Raw genomic sequence first — 21,938 nt, forward strand, 5'->3', positions numbered from 1 at the left:
AGTAAAAAATTTAAAAAACAAGTAAAAAAACATATTATTTTTACCAAACAAATAAGTGAAATGCACTTTCAGCATCATGTCCATTTTAGTAATTATACACAGTCACATTATTTTTATATTAATATTTACCAAACACTTTGATACTGTTTTTTGCACTCACAACACTTTTGAAAACATAGTTTACCAAACACTCAACTGCTTTACTTTGCAGCTGACAACTTCACAGCTTTTTTTTCTCACAGCAATACCAAAGTGGTCCTACATTGTGCAGTGAGTCCAACAGGGTGGTTAGTTTTGTATTAACTTACTAACTAGTTAGTTTTAGAGCATTCTTGTAGCTTTATAATATGAATGTATTACAAATATTTTGGTTCATAAATCTGAATCTTATCATAGAAAAAAAAATATCATCAAATTCATATTGTATCTACATTATGAATTCGTATGTTATACGAATCTATTTAGTGGTTCACAAATCAGAATTTCAATATGAAAAATCAGACTTGACAGATTCAAAAGTTGCAAAAATGGTTGTAGAAACATAGAACGTCTACAGTGCAGTACAAACCTCATTCATGTCTAGATTCAAAGGTTAGAAACGTATTCATATGCAGTGTATGTGCCACAAAATTTTCCATATAAACATACACGTTCGTCCTACTAGAAAATGAATTTCTTTCCTTTTTTAAATAAGAAATTAAAAAAGAATAAAATGAGGAATTTTAGCATAATTTGTTCTGTTTATAAAGATGGAAAAACTGAGCATGTTAATAGAATCACGAAAAGCGTCGGTGGTTATGATACGCATTGAATCAATCAGGAGGAGGTGGCAAGTCACATGCGGGGCCTTAGTTTTTTAATGGCATCAAATCATCAATGAGTAAAATCACCATCACACTTGCACTTATCAGTGTATCACCGACAATTGGGGGACATTCTTATATTTTATTTTATTTCATAGTTTTTTTGGTCAAATTTTGAGGGAACAAAATTCAAATCTTCTTGTTGTTATTATCTTTGGGATAAAAATTTCAATCAATTATGAATCAATCAAGGAGTTATTTTCTGGGTCTTTGTTTGATTGGATTTAGATCTTTATTTTCTGCACTGTTTCCTACTTGGAAAAGCCAACTTGGGTCCAAAGGGAAAACTTCTTTTACTTCCATAAAGATAGCATTTCTTTCTACTTTGAACTGCCTTTAAGCAAGACCCACGAGCCATTAGTCCTTTATAATTTTACACCAAAATATTACTTCTTAAGGAACATGAAACCCCCCAATGATTCTTGTGTTAACTTGACATCCATTGTTGTGAGAAAAACTTATGTAGAACAATCCTAAATGTTTTTCTCATTGTTGACTCATTCTTTGACATACCAACAAAATTAGATCCCCTACTTATGTAATGACTAATGATATTATGTTTATGTCAAAAAAATGACATTTTTGTAGAATTTGAGATCAAGCAGTTTGGGTTTAGGGTTTTGTATTTAGAGTTGTATATAAACATAATATCAATACAATAACAGCAATAGAGGATCTGATGGATAATCACCAAAAAAAAAAAAAAAACTTATTAAAAATAGAATTAAAAACCATGGATGAAACTGAAAGTAAAGAAGTCCCTTCATTTTTTTAAATGTTTTCCCAACAATTTTGAAGCTTGTGATCCTTACAATTTATGAGATATATATATATATATATATATATTCATATTTTAACTTTGGACGTTCTTCTCCGTGCGTTAACAAATACAAAGAAGGCCGAAAGGAGTACAACAAGAGGCATGCCTAATGAGAGGGCTTTCCAAGATGTTATGCCTGGCACATTTGAGCTGTTGAACATCCACTCCCACCTCTCCTGCAATTTAAACATTCATTAAGTAAAGGAAGTAAGTTCCTTTGAAGCAATCAGATGGTGTGCCAAAAAGAATAAATTTCTGATTCCCCCTTTTCAACATGTGAAATTTTGCGTATCATTGAAGCATGAAAATTATTAGCTATAGAAAATGAAGACACTGTAAATATTAATTTACTTACAGGTTCGCATAAACAGCTATAAGGGATGAAGCAGATATGTTTTGGAACATGTCATGTGATGTGAAATGATGCCAATCATATTGAAGACTATTTTGTAAACAGAATCAGTTTTATCATTATGTGCAGAGCATATAAAACAAAGTAAATATCTTCAGGCCAATTATGCTCAATAACTTAATCATTATTGTCTATATAGTATATTTCAAGTCTAGCACCAGACCTCAAGATGATTAATAAAAGCTAGCAATTGACTTTCCTATATGCAGAAAAGAAAATAACTGTATACATTACTAGTAAGAGGTGGTCACTAGGGAAAACTGTTACTGTGGATGTCTGCATGTAGACGAGACAAGATAAGGCTTGGTACAAAATGGATATCTAACAGTTATTGTAATTGTGCAATGATCCCAAGCTGCTCTCCATCACGGTCAGGATTAGATTTGGACAATGAAACTAACAAGGATGCTTGGTAAATACAAAGATTTACTATGGATCGATTTGAGGTCAAGCAACCATCTGAGCACTAACATATGTGAATGCCCACTAACATACGTGAATGCCTAAAAGAGGATTTCTTTATTTTAAACCATCATAAACAGATTCCAACAATTACTATTTTAGTTTCAAAGCCCCACTAACGTATATAGAGTTGTGAACCTTGAATAAAGAGACTTACTGTGGTTTGCATTGTATGCTTGTGTTGCTTTGCAAAGATATTCTGTGCATATTTATAAAGCTCCACATCGAGGTGGTTAAGTTGCCTTATCTGCTGGAGAACCACGGCAGGAACCTGAAGGCGTGCCTGTAATATTTTAAAGGTCAAAATGTCAATAGAAAAATTGTGGGGAAGGAGAGCCCACTTTATGCAAGCCAAGAAAGGTGAGCTATAGCAACTCAACACTGACACAAATTAAATTTCTTAGAAGACAGTTCACAAGGCAAGATGCAAACAAGAGAAATAGGCTTTGTAATATTTATGTTCTATAAATCAGAGGCTTCAGGATATGTTCTAGATATATTGTATATCTAAACCAGAAGAGAAAAAGTACAAGGAGAAATGGATCCTGAGCACCCACATTAATGAATGATGCAAAAGATATCTATGGTACTAGCTAGTTTGGAGAAACTAGAAATACAGGGCTACCTCCTTTGTAAAGTTTGCTGGGGATATTCTCTTCAAAGAAGAGATGCGCCGGCGTGTTTGGGCCTTCCGTAAACTAGAAATGCAGTCTTCATAAGCTTCCATAAGTTCTCCCACAGTCATCTAATAAGGTGGTAGTGAGGATCAAAGTCAACATTGTAAAAGTGGAAAACAGATCAACTTTCAACGTGTCCATATGCAAATGGGCTTACATTTTCTTTCACTGCTTCAACAGTTTCAGGTGAAGCAATCTCACTTTCCTTTCCATCTGGGGTGCTGTTCTGTCATATGTGGAAAAAGTGCAGTAAGAAAGCTACGAAAACCATTATCCAAATGCCAAGCATTCCATCTGTTAATAATGGCTTTTGCTAATTACCTGAAGGTCCTGATTATCGAGCTTGGAATCTGAAACTGAGTAGCTCTGTTCTGTAGCACAAGTAGAAGAATGAGATAACAGCAAAATTCATTGCTAAACCAACCATATCTATAATTATCTTAAGAAAAGAAAAACTGACATGCTACCCAAAGTACTATGCAACATAAAATTCTGTAATGCTAAAAATTATTGTTTTCTTACATCACACAATTCAAAGTTGAAGTACATGTTCTTGACTTTTTTGTGCTATAGGAACTGAACAAACTGAACATGTCCATTTGATTGTTATGCATTACTACTCCTGAAAAAGGTTGGATAACAGAAATGTTAAATAGATACCACACTGACCAGATTTGTTGTTAGCAGCACTCTCCTTACTAGAATTTGATCCTCTCAGCTGTGAAATCACCTGGGCACCAACTACATTTGCGAACATGGTAGCAGATTCTCTGTGCTCCTCAGTGAGACCAACATATAACATATCATCCAACCTCTTCTGCAAAATTTACAAATCTCTACCGTGAATGCAACCATAAGAGGGAATGAAGATTATAAGAGACATAGTATTTATAGCAAAATACTATACAAAACTTCTAAACTTGGTTTTTTATTACCTTCGCGACTTGAAGGATGTGTTCACCAAGAGGCTTATACTTTTGTACGCAATGGCGCACTTCACGTGACTCTGCTAGATAGGAGTTGTTTGTCAATCCTGCAACCTTTTGAACTAAACAGTCAACCATATATTAAAATCAATGTTATATTGCATAGACAGTAATGCTTGAATATAAAGAGAATTTCATAATTTCATCTACTTATATCCCATGGGGGCCCCACATCTATTAGATTATTCAAGAAACCCCAAAAAATACCACAAGAATTTATTCCACCACCCTCAACAGTGACATAAAACTATATGGTTAGCTTGATCATTACCAAAAATAGACTGTTCGGTACTATTTCCAAGTTAATCAGACAAAAAGAAGCCAAGTCAATCTTCCTGTTGACCAGTTTCCTTCAAAACTAATTACACAAAAATGAAAATAAAGCTTACACCATCTCCAATGAATACGACTTCATACCAAGCACAGCCAGATAGTGGCATCTATCCCCCCCTCCTCTCTCTCTCTCTCTCTCTCTCTCTCTCTCACACACACACACACACACACAAAAGCACCCTATCAGTCATGAAATAGTAATATTTTAATCAGCCAATATTTTAAACACTGGAGATAAATATTTAGACACACACACCCTAAAGCATTTCCAACCACTGGAGATTTCAAAAGTTTAATCAGTCAACATAGTAAAAGAAAATTCAATCAACAGTTTTCTGGTCGTGAAAATTTAAATATTACCTAAAATTTAGAGAATCATTTAGTAACCAAGAATAATTTTTCTATCGTTATCCCCGTCATGGGTGGAACAACCAAAAAATTAATTAAAGATAGAAGAAGCATAAAGATTCCATGATACTAAATGGAAGCATAGGAGAATAAACTACCTGGAATGTTGCTCCGTTGTGAACAATGTCTTGAGCTATAGGGTCATTGATGTATTCATGCAATGGCATCACCATTTCCTCCATGTCGTATGGATCAATGCTCTGAACATCATTGGAGGCCCTAAGCTTTCGACCATCTCTCTGTCCAGAAAATTCAATATAAATAATGTCCCAAGGAGTAATACTGCAGCAATTCCAGGGTTGTTTGAACAGAAATATACTAAAATACATGAGAACCATGGGTCCAAGCAGTAGAGAAAAAAGCATACCCGAGCAAAAAGGTCTTCCCTCATCCATGGAACCAAATATTTCCATGGCCAAATATCCAGTGTGCTTACTCCCTTGGTCTTTGATCGTATACGTCTTGCCATTTGTGTTGCAGAAGTTAAGTTAGGATGCACCAAAAACCTAGCAGCTACCTCTACTGAAAATTCGTAAGTGCTAAAAACACGGTCAACCGGATCCCTAAGTATTGTCACTACTGATGTTCTCTCCCTGGGAAGTTTCGACATCATGCTATAATCATCATGAGTAACCAACAACCTGCACTCTTGTTTTCTGCATAGGGCAAAAAATTAACACCAATTAATGATGCAAATTAGAAGCAAAATTAGAAATAGCATAAGGTAAATATATTGACGATAGAATATAATAGTTCTGTAAGACATCCAATTTAGTTGATGCTGTCAAGCCTTGCCTTTGCTTAAGCAGTTAAAAACTTTGGTTTTGATTGCCAGACAGGGGCTAACAAACAAAACACTGTGAAAAAAGTTTCTAAGAAAATTCATGCCTCATGATCTCTCTCCTTTCAATTATATGTTTCTCCCACTTATTACTTAATAAGTAGAATATCAGAGTCCGAATAGTAAATGACTCTGTTAATGATATATCCTTCCCCTCTCCCAAGCAAATGGAGCTATCAAATTCCACAATATCCGTCAAGCAGTAATTTGCACATAAAAATTGCCTTCAGAAAAACTTCCCCTCCACAATTCTACAAACCACTCTAGCCTACAGACATCCCAACTGTAAATCTATCAAAATCTTGTAAATTTCAATGCTCAATTAGACAAAGAAATATTACCTCGAGTTTACAGATTGTTTTCTTCTAAAGTAACAAAATTATTTGAACTGTAGTGATAATAAGGTGTTGAGAAATTCATTAAACTGAAAATGTCAAGAAAAGAAAATTATAAAAGCGAAAAACAAGATGTTACCTCGGATCAAATCGCAGCTTATCATAAGATCGAGGGCATTCCATAGAGCTATAGTACAACTTTCTCAAGAAACTGTTAAATGTAAATATAGCCAGAAGTATGGATCAATATGGTTGTCAAAATGCTCAGTGTCAATCTTTAGGTAAAAGTATTGGACCAATGTGGAATTACCAGTGAAAATATGTACGCCCTCCTGTTCTGGGGACATGAAGGAAAAACAGCAAATCCCTTAGTGTGTGTTTGTCTTCTTTAACTTCTTGTTCAAGTGAAGATTTTGCCCATTTTCTGACAACTCTTTCACAACGCCCAAAATCATTCTTGAAAGGAGAGGCATAGGCTGTTACAGAAGCTGCGGATGTGTTATAAAGACCACAAGATAAACGGAAACGAAAGCTGCCTGACCAATATAATAATCCAAGTAACTAAAAGAATAAACGAAAGAAATTGGAAATAAGTAACTAAAAGAAAGGATTTAACCAAAACATCAAGGTTCTCAGTTTGTTCGGCACTCAAATGGGCTCATGGTGCATGAGATAAAAAAAACTACCTTTGCACAATATTACCAAGACCACAAAAGGTAACTCGAAAAGCATAATAGCTTGGAGACAACAAAATGAAATTGTAAGAACAGATTAGAGGATGGCATATAGAGACTAAATTGTATCGAGTCGATACTTACCCAATCCAAGAAGCAACAGCAGGACAGATAATTTTAGAGTAGGATCCATACACCTTATTCCTACTCCAGCCACTGCTAAGCCACAAAGTAATAATAAGGCAACATTGTAATCTCCAGAATGTGCTTAAAACAATAACAGATAAAATGAAAAACTGGGTATCTATTCTATGCACAACATGGAAATGAAAATGAACACACCTTCAAAACCAGTTTTATCTGCTCTTGAAATTTTTTCCCAAGAAATTTATTTTCCTTTCCTTTCAAACAAACAGGACCCAGAAGCCAAAACCCAAAATAGGAAACAGCGACCAGACATTTTCGAAATCACGAACGCTATAACAACCCCCCAAAACCCTAAAAAGGGGGAAATGGAACAAAATTCGATGAAGGGTTTACTACCTGTATCGAAATTGGGGGTCTCGTGCTCATAAACGGTGTGTTGGGACTCTAGCAGACAGCTCGGACGACGATGATCAATGCGGTTGAGGCCCCCACTACCTTTCAGAACCTTCTGGAGATCCTGAAAAGGTCGGTCCCCCCAGTTTGTTTCAGATTTTCTCAGCAACCAAACAGAGCATTTCGGCTGGATTTTCTCTTTGGTTTTGGGTCTTATGTGGATTTTTCAGCGACTCCAAATGGAAACTTGTTGTATGGAGTTCGCATGGCGGGGTCTGTTTTCAAGGGGCAAATTCGTCAAACAAAATTGGGATTTCAGTTTCACAGGGTTATGTAATAAAGAGAGAGTTGACCAGAGAAAATAAGTGGATTTGATGACAGTTATGTTTTTAAGTTTCTGTTTTTTTTCAGTTAAAGAGATGGTGAAAAATGGAGTTAATGAGGTATAGTCGTATACTCGTATAGAGGAGAAATGGGGAATAATACATAAAGTGATAAAACTAGAACCTACAAAAATTATTTAAAAATCGTTTTGATTTTATAAATTATTTCATATATATTTTCTTTTCAATTTCTTGATAGAATTAGAATATCTAACTTAAAATTAATTGGCAATAGGTGGAGAGGCTCAAGACTTATAAGCACATATGCTAAGCCTTAGTTTTCTGATGTGGGACATTGCTCCACATTACTCTCACGCGTGGCAAAATTTTTGAGCCTTACATGTGAACAAATTGTATTGGGTGACGTGGGAGCAGCACGTGTGGTCGTTGGGCCTTACACGCGAATAATCAAGCTATGATATTATGATAGAATTAGAGCATCTAACCCAAAATCAATTGGCAATGGGTGGAGAGACCCAAGACTTATAAACACTTATGCTAAGCCTTAGTTTTTTGATGTGAAATATTGCTCCACATTACTCTCAACATTTCTCACATATCTCGTCTTTTTTTTTTTTTTAATTTTTTTTTCTATTTAGATTTAAGAGTATAGGGTAAGCAAAAGTTGAATTTTTTGCTGATGTAAGTGCATTATCACTTAAATTATAAATACTCAAATCTACTCATCCTCTTTCTACACAAAATCGCATGTGATAATTTTTTCTAGTATTAGTTATTCCATGTTAATTTAACCTGGTTTTTATCTGTGTCTAATTGTCTATGTTTTGATTTTATTTTCATGTACTTTAGATCTCTTAATTTCTAATTTAATTAATTGCTTTCAGTTGTGTCATGTCATGTGTGCGCCTGAGAGAGAGACTGTGAGAGACATAGTGAAGAGCTAATTGGCCCAACAATGGCATATGTGGGAGTGACTAGTGTTGGGACTTTGGAGTTTCAACATGCAATTTTCTAAGACTCATGTTAGAGGGTTTTCACTTTTCAGATGTTTACTATACTTATTTTTATTTGTTACCATTCTAAATATGTATTACAAATTCAAATATTACGAGTCTATAAATATGATTCTACAAATATTAAAAATTATTATGAATATATTTTTTTTCATTTGCAATTCATGCTTAATGACCATCTTGCAACATCCATGTTGGTGTGCGAGGGGAAGAGTGGAAATTTTTTTAATTTCTTTAATTTTGTGTATTGAATTTTAAAGGGATATAGTGAAACTAAGAGATTAAAAAAAAAAAAATCAAAATCAAAATTTGGGTTTAATTTAAACAGAATGATGATCATAGAAAATGACTAAAGCATTCCTGAGAGAAGGCAGATAGGCATGGTGTTGGTTTTTGGCCAGAACAGTAGACAGGTTGTTTGGAGACTATTTTATTATTGTTGTAGTGCTATAAGACAGGGTGTCCCTCTCATCCTTGGACAAAGCCACAAAGGTGGGTTGTAGTGTGCAACTTTTTTTATACATTTTGTCTTTGTTTCTTATGAAGTGTGGATGGCCATCACTCTCTGTGATCTATGTCATTGCCTCACTGAGTCACTGGTAGAGCCTCTGCCCATCCACTTACTTTTTTGCCATATGCTATGCCTCTATCATTACTATTTATTTCCTTTTTGGTAGTGCCACATCTTATGCTAGTTCCAAGTCCAAATTCCAACATTAAGGTAAAGAGGAATGAGTCGCATGTAGACATGGCAAAATCATCTATGACACATGACATGAATACGTACAAAATTATTGGGCCGAATTCTTAACGAGTTAACATGATAATAACGCGAAAATTAACGGTTCGAGTTAGTATTTTTTCCCAAAACATGATAACGACACATTATTTTAATAAAATTTATTCTTTTTGTTTTACAAAAATATTTAGACTATTATTTATTTGTTGGATTTGTTATCTTTTAAAATGTTATAGATTTTTTTTTTTTTATATATTGAGTTAACCATAAGTTTTAACAGTATTTTAAGATGTTTCATCTATGTTATGTTATGTTATGTTTGGTTTTTTTTTTTTTTTTTTTGTAATTTTAAATATTAGTTGATTAGTTGGCCAAAAAAAAAAGGAAAAACGGATAAAACACAAAACGACACGAAAATTAAAGAGTGGGGTTTGGATTTGTTGGATGGGTTTGAGTTTAGTATAATTTCACACCACACGAAAACAACACAATACAAACATGCTAAAACAAGACACATTGTCAAGTTTAGTCCTATGAGATTGAGAATTATTGCACCACTTCATTACTCACAATAAAAAGTAGGTTGTCTTATTTGAAGGTGAGTGGTGACGGATGAGGCCATTATTATTTTTCTTGTGGGGCACGTACCTCATTCTTAGGATAAGTTAGTTTCAGCATGAGAATAGAATACCCATGAAATGAGGGAATAAACTAGTTTTGGGCTATTGCAACTTTCATACATATTCCTGGTCATTGGGTTTGCAAAAAGGATAATGAGGTTTATGTTCTGATCATGGGGCAGAAATTGTTCTACGATTTGTCAAAACTTCAGGCTTCTCACAACAGTACAGAACAACAAACATTTGATAATGCAACTAGAGGGGAAAAAAATCACAAATACGAATGAATTGAAGAATGAGCACTAATGAGAAATGCCATCTTTACAAAGGAGGACTATCCATCCTAATGATATCTACAGTGCTATGCCTTGTTTTCAATATCACATTGATTGAATAAAAGAATGACTTCTGCCAGTAAGTTTGCAAGAACAACCAGTCCTGATTTCCATCTATGTTTGATGTTCAACTCAACTATATGACCCAACTTCCATGTAGGCAATATTTTGCTGTTGAGTATGAATTGGCATATAATCATGGTTTCACTAAAACTGACTTAGAGGCATCCAGATGATTAAGTCGGCAGGTTCCAAGAAGATACTCTGGAAGCTCCTCTGGCGTATTTGCCTGGGCAAGAGACATTGACAATTAGATATGATATGATTATGATGAAATAATCTCCCAATTCTAGACAAAATAAAATAGAAAAAAACCAAAGTGGAGTATCAATTTCCTTTTTTTTTTGGTTTGAAGAGTATCAATTGTTACAGTAGGATAAAAATAGATATTTACCTGTATCAAAAATGCCATCTCAATGACCAGATTGTTTAGGTACCCGAGGACAAGACTAACCACACCCCTTGCAACTGTCGATGACCCAATGTCGATACCAAGCTGAATGATAGCCAAAGATTTCAGAATTAGCACATATTATAAAAGGACAAATCTCCAGATACATACAAATTTTTACTACTATGATATAGATGTTGGCTGCATGCCAGCATCTCTCTTTGGCAATCCTGACCAGTAACCGCCTCCCCACTGTGCTCCATTTCAGAATTGTCACTCCAAAGCACAGATGATTCACGTACTTTAGCCAAACTAGAAATACAACAGATGGTTCATGCTACCTTAATGTACTTCCATAATCAGTTCTGCAAATTTACCTCCAAGTAGTTCTTCCCGTGGAAATAATTTATTTCAAGTGCTTGACCGATGAGGCATGCTTTCTTTCCCACACTCTGCTTAACAATCCATGAACCCTGGGGATGAAAGCATCAATTCTCATGACCCACAGAATATCATAATCAGGAATGGGGTTTATGGCCATATTATATAGGAATAAATGGGAAGGTTCAAGTTAATGTCCTGGTTTCAGCTTGGCAATAAACAAGCAACAAATACAACTTAGAAACAGAAAGAGTGCATGTTCCTTTTCAGAAAAAAATAATTAAAGATATAAACAGAAAAGGGGGGGGGGGGGGGGGGGGGGGGGTTGGGAGGGGAGAGAGAGAGAAGTTAAGATAAGAATTTCACAGTTAGATCTTGATACTTCAACAACACCAGTAAAAGTTGCACATTGTTTTCTTTTTCAGGTAAATGGTGTACATATTGTCTATTTCGTGCACATTTTAACTAAGATGAGGGGATAAAGAGTTAAAGACTGAGTATGCCATTCCAACTGGATTGCAACAATCACTACATGTACTAACCTTAGATATGTATGGTATGAGCTTAAACCTTGAATTTCTATATGCATCATCCCCCTTGATAAAACTCTCTAGCAAGGGTGCATCTTCAACTGGAGAATTCATCATATAGTATAGTGCTAGGCTGTATGTGGTTGAACCTGGGACCTGATTCACAGTAGATAATTTGGTAATCATTGATAGGCAACATGTAACAAATAATAGAAAAGTTCACAAACGACTTGATTTACCTGAATGTTCACTATGAAGAAGAATTCTCGCCTACCCTGTGCAGCATATTTCTGCAGAACAAAAAGCATGTAAAATTGTCTTGAATTTTTTTTTTTAATGAGAAACTTAAAAAAAAAATGTCTTGAATTACAAACATGCTTGTGCCAATTCAATGCTTAAAATTAACCTTATATGTGATAGGTGGCTAGGAAATATCATAATAATAAGCAAATCAAATTTGCAGTTAGAGAGAACCTGAACAATGCTCCCAGGACGGCCTCCAAGATCATCTTCATGCTTGTCAGATCTTAGCCAATCCGCAGAAATCATTTGCATTAATGTGCCCTTTGCCTTAACCTGAAAAAGGGGGAAAATGAAAGCAACAAAAGGAGAATTAACAGACTGCAACACAGGCTATACTCTAACTGCCAACTGAAGCATTAATAACATTCAAGAGGAATAAGAAAATAACTTTTACAGAGCTCTGGATTAGAAATTCCTAGTAACAATATTGGAAATCATTATTATGGGCAGGAAATGATAAAACACTAGGCTCGCATTTAAATGTGCTACAAAGAAACAGAGATTAGAAGAAATTATGAAAATTGACAAATAAAAATCAGTTATCACAAAACAACACAAATCAGCATTCCAAGAACATGCAATCCTAAAGCTCAACTGCAAACCACATTGCAATTTCCATTTTTGGGTATGATGAACATAATTGGAACATGCTAACACACATTTTTCTCAAAATACTCATGCTAGGCAACAATATCACTAAGGTATTTCTGTTCAAACCTTCTGATGGTCTTCCAGATAACTTTTGCCACGAATTAGAAAAGTAGAAGGATCTGCCGCAGTCCAACTGCAAGCCAAAGTACAAGTTGAATCTTTTGGAAGAGTGGTACCGTAGTAGCATGAGATACTGTCTTCCCTTGCCATCTCTTGTAGATCCACATAACCCCTCTTCTGAACTGCAGCATATAATCTCTATCTATCATCAAATCATACACACAGCTAAATCAAGGAAGACTACTAGATAGAAAGCCATAAATATGTTAACTAAGATATTAACCACGCATAATAACCTGCAAGATCATGCAATCTTTTCACAAAACCAGCAGCAGTTGATAACTTTGGATGATGTATATCCTGCAACTCCCAGTGAAATCAGAGTCAAGTTAGACACCGTTAGAATATAAAATAATTGTTGGTCCACATATCTTAACAGCTTAAGCTTTTGGAAATATTAGAAAACCAACAAAATTTATCATGGTACCAAAGCAAGAGATTTAGAGTCCAAATCCCTTCAATTGCAACCTCCCAATACAAGCTGAATTCCACATCTTGGGATCTAATTGTGGAGAGAAGAGACTCACATGTGAGGGGAGTGCTAGAATACAGAATAATTGTTGATCTACATTCTAACAGCTTAAAATTTTGGCAACAGTGGTAAACCAACAAACTTTATCAAATACAAGCAACAACAAGCTTTCAAATTTTTAAGCATTTAAACAAACAAACACACTGGCAATAAATTACAAAATTGAAGTAGCTAAGAATGTCAGAATTTATGCAATAAGTTATGTGCCATGTGAATACGTAGTGGGCTAATGTATGGAAGACCATGTACAGAGGTAACCATGTTGACGTTTAGTCCAGCCAAGCTGAAACTTTATGGAAAATGCATACATTAACAACTGCATATGAACACACACTAAATTAACAGACATTAACTAACAATTTTCCAGTAGTGTCAAGTGTACACTATGTTCTGCAACCACCTAGAGGAGCATAAAAGTCAAACAATTGTCATCCAAAAGTAACAAATCTAAACCCACATCATTTACCTGTGAGTACATTTCTGAGCTAAATTCAGGAGTCCAGTCAGTTTCTGATTGATCATAGCATGGTGGTTCTGGCACATCAAAGAATTCATCAGAAGCATCATTCAGGCTAACAAGACTAGCATGTTCCGAAGGTGATTTTTCCACTTCTTCAGCTATATTTTCCTTATCCCTGCCATCCCCAGTCAGTGTTGGAACATCAGCCTCACTATCCCCTTGATTCTGACGCAACCTTATCTCTCCAGATGAAAATTCTGAGGAAGAATAATTTCCTAGTTTTGCTCTGAACAACTCTCGCAGTGCTGCAAAAACAAAATAGAAAGTATAATAAATTCTTTGGGTCAATGAGCAGATATCAAAATAATGTGAAACAGTGACAGATAAAAATATAAAGCTATATCAATCAACAGGAGAAGAATACCAGCAACTCTCCCTAGCATTTTGATGGTCATAGATCGGGCTGAAGAAGTTCGCAGATAAGATTTCCAGAATTTCCAATCAATCGCAAGCATGTGCTTCACAACTGATTGTTTCCCTTGGTTCACAGGAGATATAACATATCCTCCACCTGCAAGAGAGTGATAAATGTCTCAAAATCTTTCCATTTGTAACTTTAAATAATGCACTTCCTACAGTGGTGATCCTATAACCACTAGAAGAACTAACAATAGAGCATTAAGCAAGCAATTGCATGCATTAAATTTACACTTTAAACAGGCAGTGCAAGGAGAATTTAGTTCACACACACACACGCACAATTCCACTGACCAAATGAGACACCATACATTCTTACTCATACTATCAAAGGTCCAAGCTACCAACAACTACCGTATATTTAAACACTTCTTATAAGGTATAGGAGATTTATTAACTTGTCAACTTCTAAGCATACATTACTTTTAAGGCAGGCACGGACGTAGCCTTTCTGAGGCGGACACTTCTTATGAAACACAGAATGGTAGAGAATAACTGTGACAGAAGAAACCAAAGGAAGTTAATTTCTGTATCAATACATCTGTTTAAATGTAAATGTCAAAAACAAAATTCCTCCAATACAATACTACCATATGTCCCGTCATCTTCCCTTCTCCAATAACGTCGCAACAATAGATCTCTCCGGTTCATTCCCCTGTAAATTATGATATGTTAATTGTATAACTATAAAATGGACACCTTAGACAACTGCCTCAGAACATAATTTAAAAACATTATAGGCTTGGGCCTGACCATGGTAACCAATCGCTATATAACTGCTTGTGAATGATATCAGTATGACCATCAAGGTGTTCAACCACATTGCCCTTGTAGAAACAGAAGTCCCATCTACAACCCAATTTGTCAAAGTTAATTTTAGTTACAAACAAGCTTGATATATGACATTTTGAATACGAAATTAACTATGGATACAGGTAAAATACAGATATGGATCAAGAGGTGCTGATACAAAGACAGAAAGCAGACCAATAGAAGAGTTCATTGGTGATATCTCCTTAGATCATATTTCAGGAAATATATAGGTTACTACTTCAACATTCTAAGGAAACCACAGGTAATACAATCCATTATAAAAGCCCAAGCAGTTATGATGGAGATCGGGATGTAAGCATACGCACTTTGTGTGACGATGGCGCAAGGTGTATTTTCATAGCTTAGGGATTTCAACATACTTATTGATGACCTTCTTTAAGTATTTTGAGCTTCCATATTGGGTTTGTTTTAGGGTTCCTTATTAGGGGTTGTATGGCCTCATTGTCATTGTCATTGTCTTGGACAGTTCTTTAGCATTGAAAATTTCAAACTATAATTTCTGTTTGATTTCTATCTTCCTATGGTTTTCTTCTCTTCAGTTCAGTTTTTTTTTTTTTTTTTTTCATCCTTCTCTTCCAAGGTTCTACATCAAGTTCTCAACAAACTTACTCTGATCTTGAGGGACCAATGGACATAAGTGTCTGGAAAATGGCTTCTGAAGTTCCATCAACCACACCCACAGCCATGATGGCAGGATGGTCGTCCCACTGCTCATGATAGGAACATAATCAGTAATACAAATGTCTTTTTTACGACCAATTAAGTGATGAATATAAAACCTACTAACCTTCCCATGAGAGTCGCTATCTTTGGCTTCTTTAAATAGTCGTAGACCTGCATTAGATCAATAATTTTAAACATGAAGTTTCACTACCTCAAAAGGCACGGAGTAGGAGTAATATTACCATTTTGACAACCAAAGATTGTCCAAGGTGAAGGAGCAATTACATCGGATGTCACAGCATCTGTTTGTGTGGAAGAACAAAGAGTCCAGTCTATAGAATTAATGCGACTTCTCCTATTAGATCCACCTAATCTGCGTGCATGAACACTTCTCAGTGCCCAGAAAATAATAGGATATGAGTATGAAGAATTATATCAGAGCCACAAATATAAATCACAACCCACAAGCATTATATTACCCAAGCATATTTAAAAAGGTTACTTCCATGGAAAAAATTCACGCCAATATACATGATCAGGTAAACAAGAGAACTAAATAGACACAGTAGATAATAAATTATCACACCTAAAGGACTGCCATATGCTATTGGAACAATCCAAAATATTATCCCCAAGATCTGGACCACCCTGCAATTGCAATATATGCATAGGCATTAGACTTATATTAAGCATAACTGCATAAGCATCTATAGTATAAAAAACAACAACAAAAAAAATGATCATTTCAGAACCTTTAAAGCCACTTCCTGAAAGGAATGAATCCATCTTGCTGCTTCTTCTGGACTGCTTGCTCCCAACTATGAAATTAAAATTTCATTTGTTTAACATTAACTTGTAACAGAAACAAATGTTTGAAATAATAGTTACCGCACCTTAAGTTGATCATTGTGATCTGACGTATTATACAGAGTGAATATGAAGAATACCTATAAGTTGTACAAACAAGTGTTACTAAAAAGCAAATCACCGTCCTAAAATAATCAAGAAATATGAAATAATAGACACATTACGGAAGTAGGACACTCTATAAGGCTCATACTTTTCTTTGAATGCTTTCACGTCCATTGTCTGTCACTCGAATGCAAGAGTCTATAATAGCGCTTCTTACAGGATCCTGATACACAGAAAAGGGGAGAAATCAAGGATTGTATTTTACCTAATAATGTTGTAAACTCTGTAGCAAGAGGGAACACAATTCTCAATCAAAATGCCTGTAAGCCAAAATATAACTCAAGGCTCCTCATTCAGTTGGCGTAAAAATAAAAATAAGCAAAGACACATATTATTCATTTTGCTTGAAATAATGATGGAAAAGATCTGTGCAAAAGAACAACATATGATGGATAATGAATGAAAAAGTCAAAAAGTGTTTTACATGAAAAAGACAGTAGAAAACCAGAACACAGAATTCTCTGCACAAATTTCTAAGAAAAGGATTCAAATGGCCAAATTTAAACAAGGCATCTCCTACTTATGCAAACCATGGGAGTAGAACAAAGCATTTAGAAGAAAAGAAAAAAGAAAAAGCAACTGAGCCAGCCAAAAAAGTAACACATTTACCTTATACAAGGTCCTGCAAGATTTTACAGATTTTTCTTTATCACTTTTTGATTTCAATAGAATTTTTACCCAGAAAGACATTTGGAAATAAAAATAAACTTCATCTAGTTTTTCCAAAAGTATCCATATTTGCGAATGAAGATTTAGAAAAAATTTCGCAAGTGGAGCCAAAGGGAAACTAGCAATAGGTTACAACATCAAACAAGCTTAAATTAATCCACATGATAATGTTGAGAAAACTGAAAAGTAGATGCCAAGATATGTGATCCTCCAAAGTTTCTTTATTAGGAGTTGTGCAGAAGTAGCTACAAGAATAAGAAGCCCAAATCATCACTAACACCCTCACTGTTTGAATCCATTCCTTGATGTAAATACATTTTATCTTAGATGAAATCATGTGATCAACTCTGGATGCATCATACTCAGTAGATATTAAAGCAGTTATCGATATGTGTACTTGCACATATAGATACATTCACAAGCACATACTACATATACATGTTCATGTAGTATATGCACGCATACATATATAGGCACATATTTATCCAATAACAACTTGAAGTGAAGCTTGCACACAATCCATTATTACAAACATAGTGGTCCACTGAATATTAAAGAAAAATACAGATCATTATTCAAAGTAAGATACATCATCTTGATAAATCAATCAACAACTTTTGAACTATACATTCCAACCACTCAATGAGCAAAGCTCTGATTACCAATCTACTAATGCAATTACCATATAAAAAAATCAAATAAATGCTCAAAAACCAAAACTCACCAAATTATTTGAAACGAGGCAAAAGAAAAACAGATTCTCAGATAAATTTCATCAACGTTAGCTCTTTTTATTTTTTTATTTTTCTCCATTTTTTGTGAAAGAACAACATTAGCTCACTGATATGCGGCAAAATTGAAAATCAGTATTCAGTAGCAACAGAAATGGAACCAATAAGTAAGAGAGGAGCATGAACCTCATTGTTAGAAACGGGAACTGATTTGAAGCTTTTGAGAAGGTGGCCTTCGAGAACAAAGTAGCGTTTGCGCGAGTACTGTAACCCAATCCGATTAGAACGGATGAGATAAAGCCAACCCTCCATTCTTTGATCAGTTTGGGACATACCCATCTCGCAAAAACTCAGTTCTCAGGAAACCCACTTCTCAAATTCGCTCAAAGTTTCAGTAGCTCAATGTCCATGCAAAGCTGGGTCCGATTCTATTTGTGGCAGTCTCTTCAATAGAAGAGTAGAATCAAAGATTTAAATACGGATGGGATAGCCGAATGGTGATCCTCTGAGCCCAACCCAGCTATTGAATACAGAGAATCACGGCGTTCATCTTTGGAATTGTAGGTAGGATTCTCTCTCTCTCTCTCTCTCTCTCTCTATTACTCTATGTTAAAGCAACTGAATGTGAGTGCATACAAGAGACAAAGATTGCCGGGCAAATAATTCTCTGAAATGACTGTTTTGCCCTTGATTTGAATGGACTTTTTCCTTTTTGGTTAAAGTTTTGAATGGTGCTTAGTCTTATTTTTTCACCAACTTTATTTTAATATTTTATATTAAAATTTAAAAAATATAATACTAAGTGTAAAAATATAATAGAGGGCAATTGGTCGGGGAAATTAGGGAGTTGAGGTTTGATGCAATCTCTTTGGGTTATCAACCTGGCATTTGTAATTTTGTAGCCCATCAATTTGTTAAATTTAGCATCGATCTTGACAATTCCTTAATATGGGTAGAAGAGAGTCCTTTGTGACTTTCACTTTATTTAACCCATGATGTAACAAATTGGAGAAAGTTTAATGAATAATTTGCCTATGGGCCTTTTCCCTAAAAAAAAAAAAAACAACAATCAAAAAATTTCGTCAAACTATCATTATTTACACTATTTTTTAAAATTTAATAAAAGATAAAAAAAATATGACAGATGAGTGAAAATATAAGCGCTCTTCATTATATTATCTACGATTCTACATTGTCCATCTTTGAAATGGTTAACTATACGTGGATACAATGGTATAGAGAAATTGGTGAACAATGCCAAACAATCGGCAATTTAAATCTTGTCTTTGATTACCTAACAATTCATTAGTCGCTTAAATGTTAGAATTTAATTTTCAGGTTTTGGCACCCAACCTTGAAGGGTTATTCTTTATTTGAGAACGATATAAAAAACAAAGAGAAATTAATGCACAAAGCTTTTGTCTGTAAAATAAAATGAACGTCGAGCACTAGGCCTCTTTGCTAAGCAATTGAGGATGCAAATCCGCCCAAAAAAAAAAATGCGGTTAATGACTTTACAGAATAACTCTTTATCTAGGTAATAATACTAATGAAATAACTTTATCGTTTTTCTTAATTGTCAAGATAGTTTTTATTTTTGTACCAACTAGCTATTTGTTTTTAGAACAAAAAAGAAAACTATTTGTCTACTTTGTTAAAAAAGAAAAGAAAAGAAAAAGCAGCTGTTAGTTATTTTTGTATATATATACTTTGTTTTTTGCATTTAATTTGTTTAATTTTTTAACTGATCCTAGCTAGGGATTTTGTTACATTATTACATACTCATTTAATTTTTATTTTTTCTTCTAAATTTGATAACTTTATTTATGGATGGACACCATTTCCCAAGAGTACTTGAGAGAAGCCAAGAAAGGTCTTCCATCTTTCATCCATACTATACAATAAAATTAGTAGATATGCATGTTTTGCTAAGATATGCATGACTGCAACCTTTGGGGTAAAAGAGGAAAAATAAATCTTGCTTCATCTACAAGGCTCGCTCTTAGCATTTGATTAGAAGGCTACTATTTGTACACTTTTTTTTTCTTTTTGCACACCCTTTCTAAAAAAAAAAAAAAAGCTCAAAGAAAAAGACCACCCTTTCTTCCCCCCACCCCGACCACCTCCCCCTGAGCCTTCCCCTCCTCTCCTGCTACTCTCTCCTCGCCGCCTCCCAGCCCCTTCTCCCCTCCTCATTCTTTCTCTCTGTTTTCTCTCTCGTCGAAACCCAACCCAACCCAGCCTATCCTCTCTCTCTCTCTCTCTCTCTCTCTCTCTCTCTCTCTCTCTCCTTCCTTTTCTCCTTTTGCCCCGCAGACAGCCAAAACTAAAAATAAAATAAAAAATTGCAGTGGGTTCGGCGGATGGGGTTCGGCACTGGTCCGCCGAACCCGTCTAAGCTGCAGCCACCGTCCAAAACGCCAAGAAGAAAAGGAGAGGAGATAGGGAATGAGAGATAGAGGGAAAATGAAGGGGTGGTCGCCGGAGTTGGGCAGACTGACATAGAAAGGGAGAGATGAGAGGTGGGAGGAGAGAAAGAGAGAAAAAGGGAGAGATGAGAGAGGGGCAGGGAGGGGGTGGGGTGGTCGCCGGCGGTGTTGGGCTTCGACGGTGGTGGGATGGGATGTGTGCTGAAGAGAAGAAAGGTGGGGAGGGAGGTGGTCAGGGATGGGGTGTGTCTGTCTGTGTTTTTTTTATTTTTTTTATTTAGGAAAAGTGTGCAAAAAGAAAAAAGATATGAGGTTATAAGGCCTTTTTTCTTGGGTTTTTTTTTTTTAAGAAGAGTGTGCAAAAAGTAAAAAAAAAAGTGCAAATAACAGCCCTCGTTATAAGCTTATCAAAGAAGTTTCTTAAAATTTGAAGTACTCCTTTATATTTTTTCTTGGTGCATTTTTTATTTTTAAAGAAAATACTATTTTTATATGCATATTGATTTCCCCCTTCTTAAGCCCATAGTTGGGGTATAATAGGAAAACAACAATAAATCACACGCAAGCTAGATTTTTTTACTTTTTTATTTTTTATTCTGATCTACACACGATCTACTCAGCTAAGCCTGCTGGTGAAGACTTTCTCAGTGAAGTTGTTTCTTGTTATCAACTTATCATAACATTAATTAACTTATCCTAGCAAAAAAACATAAATTAACTTATAAAAAAAAATCATAAATTAAATAATATTAAAATGAGATCTTGTAGAACTTTTATTTTCTGATATGATGAGAATATTCTAGTTGTAGCAAATATAATCTATATAAACAAATTTTCTGATATTTCTTTCTTCTCAAATAGTATTAAGAATGTATATAATAACAAAAACAATGACATATAATAAGTATGCATAAAAATTTGATATAATGTTCTTTTACATGTGGATTTGGAAACCGCATGAATTTACTTTTACATCTTGTACGTACGTGTATTTGAAAAGCAATAGAACGGTTGGTTTGGCATGCATGTACAATCAAAGTCATCGTCCACCATGCACTTCTTTTTGTTGCAAAAGATGATTAATTTGTAACAGGAAAGAACATTAAAAACTGCATGCATCAATTATTTCAAATTATACTCCCTTTAATAATTGACATGCATCTAGGACCACTTCATCTTTATAGAAACAATAATGATCTTGTAGCTGCATGTTTTTTTCTTTTTTCTTTTTTTGAGATCTCAAGGTGCTAGCATGATATATGTGTGATAAACTCTCTCTCTCTCTCTCTCGATCTCTCTCTCTCTCTCTCTCTCTCTCTCTCTCTCTCATTTT

The 21,938-nt window shown here is 34.9% G+C and overlaps 2 protein-coding genes across 5 annotated transcripts; both read right to left on the bottom strand.

Annotated features, from left to right (window-relative positions):
* Positions 1-1,603: 1,603 nt before the first annotated feature.
* TPST (tyrosylprotein sulfotransferase) lies at positions 1,604-7,598 on the bottom strand. Of its 3 annotated transcripts, none has more exons than XM_086250757.1 (13): positions 7,355-7,598; positions 6,956-7,027; positions 6,448-6,613; positions 6,277-6,348; positions 5,329-5,617; positions 5,060-5,200; positions 4,170-4,274; positions 3,904-4,051; positions 3,556-3,605; positions 3,392-3,460; positions 3,183-3,302; positions 2,715-2,840; positions 1,604-1,859 (listed from the first exon to the last, which is right to left on the bottom strand). In XM_086250757.1, exons 2-13 carry the CDS (start codon positions 7,002-7,004, stop codon positions 1,710-1,712), a joined length of 1,485 nt encoding a protein of 494 aa, XP_086106883.1. In that variant the 5' UTR covers positions 7,005-7,027; positions 7,355-7,598; the 3' UTR covers positions 1,604-1,709. The 3 variants fall into 3 exon arrangements, with proteins under 3 accessions (XP_086106883.1, XP_086106866.1, XP_086106875.1); XM_086250740.1 differs by having other exon boundaries at positions 6,448-6,625; XM_086250749.1 differs by having other exon boundaries at positions 6,448-6,625; positions 6,956-7,030.
* A 2,727-nt stretch (positions 7,599-10,325) lies between these two features.
* LOC147298828 (Pleckstrin homology (PH) and lipid-binding START domains-containing protein) lies at positions 10,326-18,749 on the bottom strand. Of its 2 annotated transcripts, none has more exons than XM_086240263.1 (21): positions 18,363-18,749; positions 16,865-16,939; positions 16,698-16,751; positions 16,557-16,622; positions 16,391-16,452; positions 16,047-16,177; positions 15,929-15,975; positions 15,751-15,848; positions 15,061-15,156; positions 14,898-14,962; positions 14,731-14,802; positions 14,255-14,401; positions 13,837-14,135; positions 13,075-13,138; positions 12,785-12,960; positions 12,239-12,340; positions 12,004-12,054; positions 11,777-11,920; positions 11,231-11,326; positions 10,857-10,958; positions 10,326-10,691 (listed from the first exon to the last, which is right to left on the bottom strand). In XM_086240263.1, the coding sequence occupies exons 1-21, from the start codon at positions 18,513-18,515 to the stop codon at positions 10,599-10,601; spliced, it is 2,193 nt and encodes a 730-aa protein (XP_086096389.1). In that variant the 5' UTR covers positions 18,516-18,749; the 3' UTR covers positions 10,326-10,598. The 2 variants fall into 2 exon arrangements, with proteins under 2 accessions (XP_086096389.1, XP_086096380.1); XM_086240254.1 differs by having other exon boundaries at positions 16,047-16,192.
* Positions 18,750-21,938: the final 3,189 nt, after the last annotated feature.

This window comes from Dryas octopetala, chromosome 1 (assembly GCF_963921425.1).
Source record: "Dryas octopetala chromosome 1, drDryOcto1.1, whole genome shotgun sequence".
NCBI classification, from domain to species: Eukaryota; Viridiplantae; Streptophyta; class Magnoliopsida; order Rosales; family Rosaceae; genus Dryas; species Dryas octopetala.

Bases quoted from the DNA above. Each gene is read 5' to 3' on its own strand.
- TPST (XM_086250740.1), bottom strand. From the start codon at position 7,004: ATGGATCCTACTCTAAAATTATCTGTCCTGCTGTTGCTTCTTGGATTG. The intron at 4,275-5,059 runs GTAGTTTATTCT...TTAGTTCAAAAG, and splicing joins ACAACGGAGCAACATTCCAG to GTTGCAGGATTGACAAACAA. The intron at 3,606-3,903 runs GTCAGTGTGGTA...CTTGTGCTACAG, and splicing joins TGCTGCTAACAACAAATCTG to AACAGAGCTACTCAGTTTCA.
- LOC147298828 (XM_086240254.1), bottom strand. From the start codon at position 18,515: ATGGGTATGTCCCAAACTGATCAAAGAATGGAGGGTTGGCTTTATCTC. The intron at 13,139-13,836 runs GTAAATGATGTG...TGGGAGTTGCAG, and splicing joins GCTCAGAAATGTACTCACAG to GATATACATCATCCAAAGTT. The intron at 11,327-11,776 runs GTTAGTACATGT...TTTCATCCCCAG, and splicing joins TCATACCATACATATCTAAG to GGTTCATGGATTGTTAAGCA.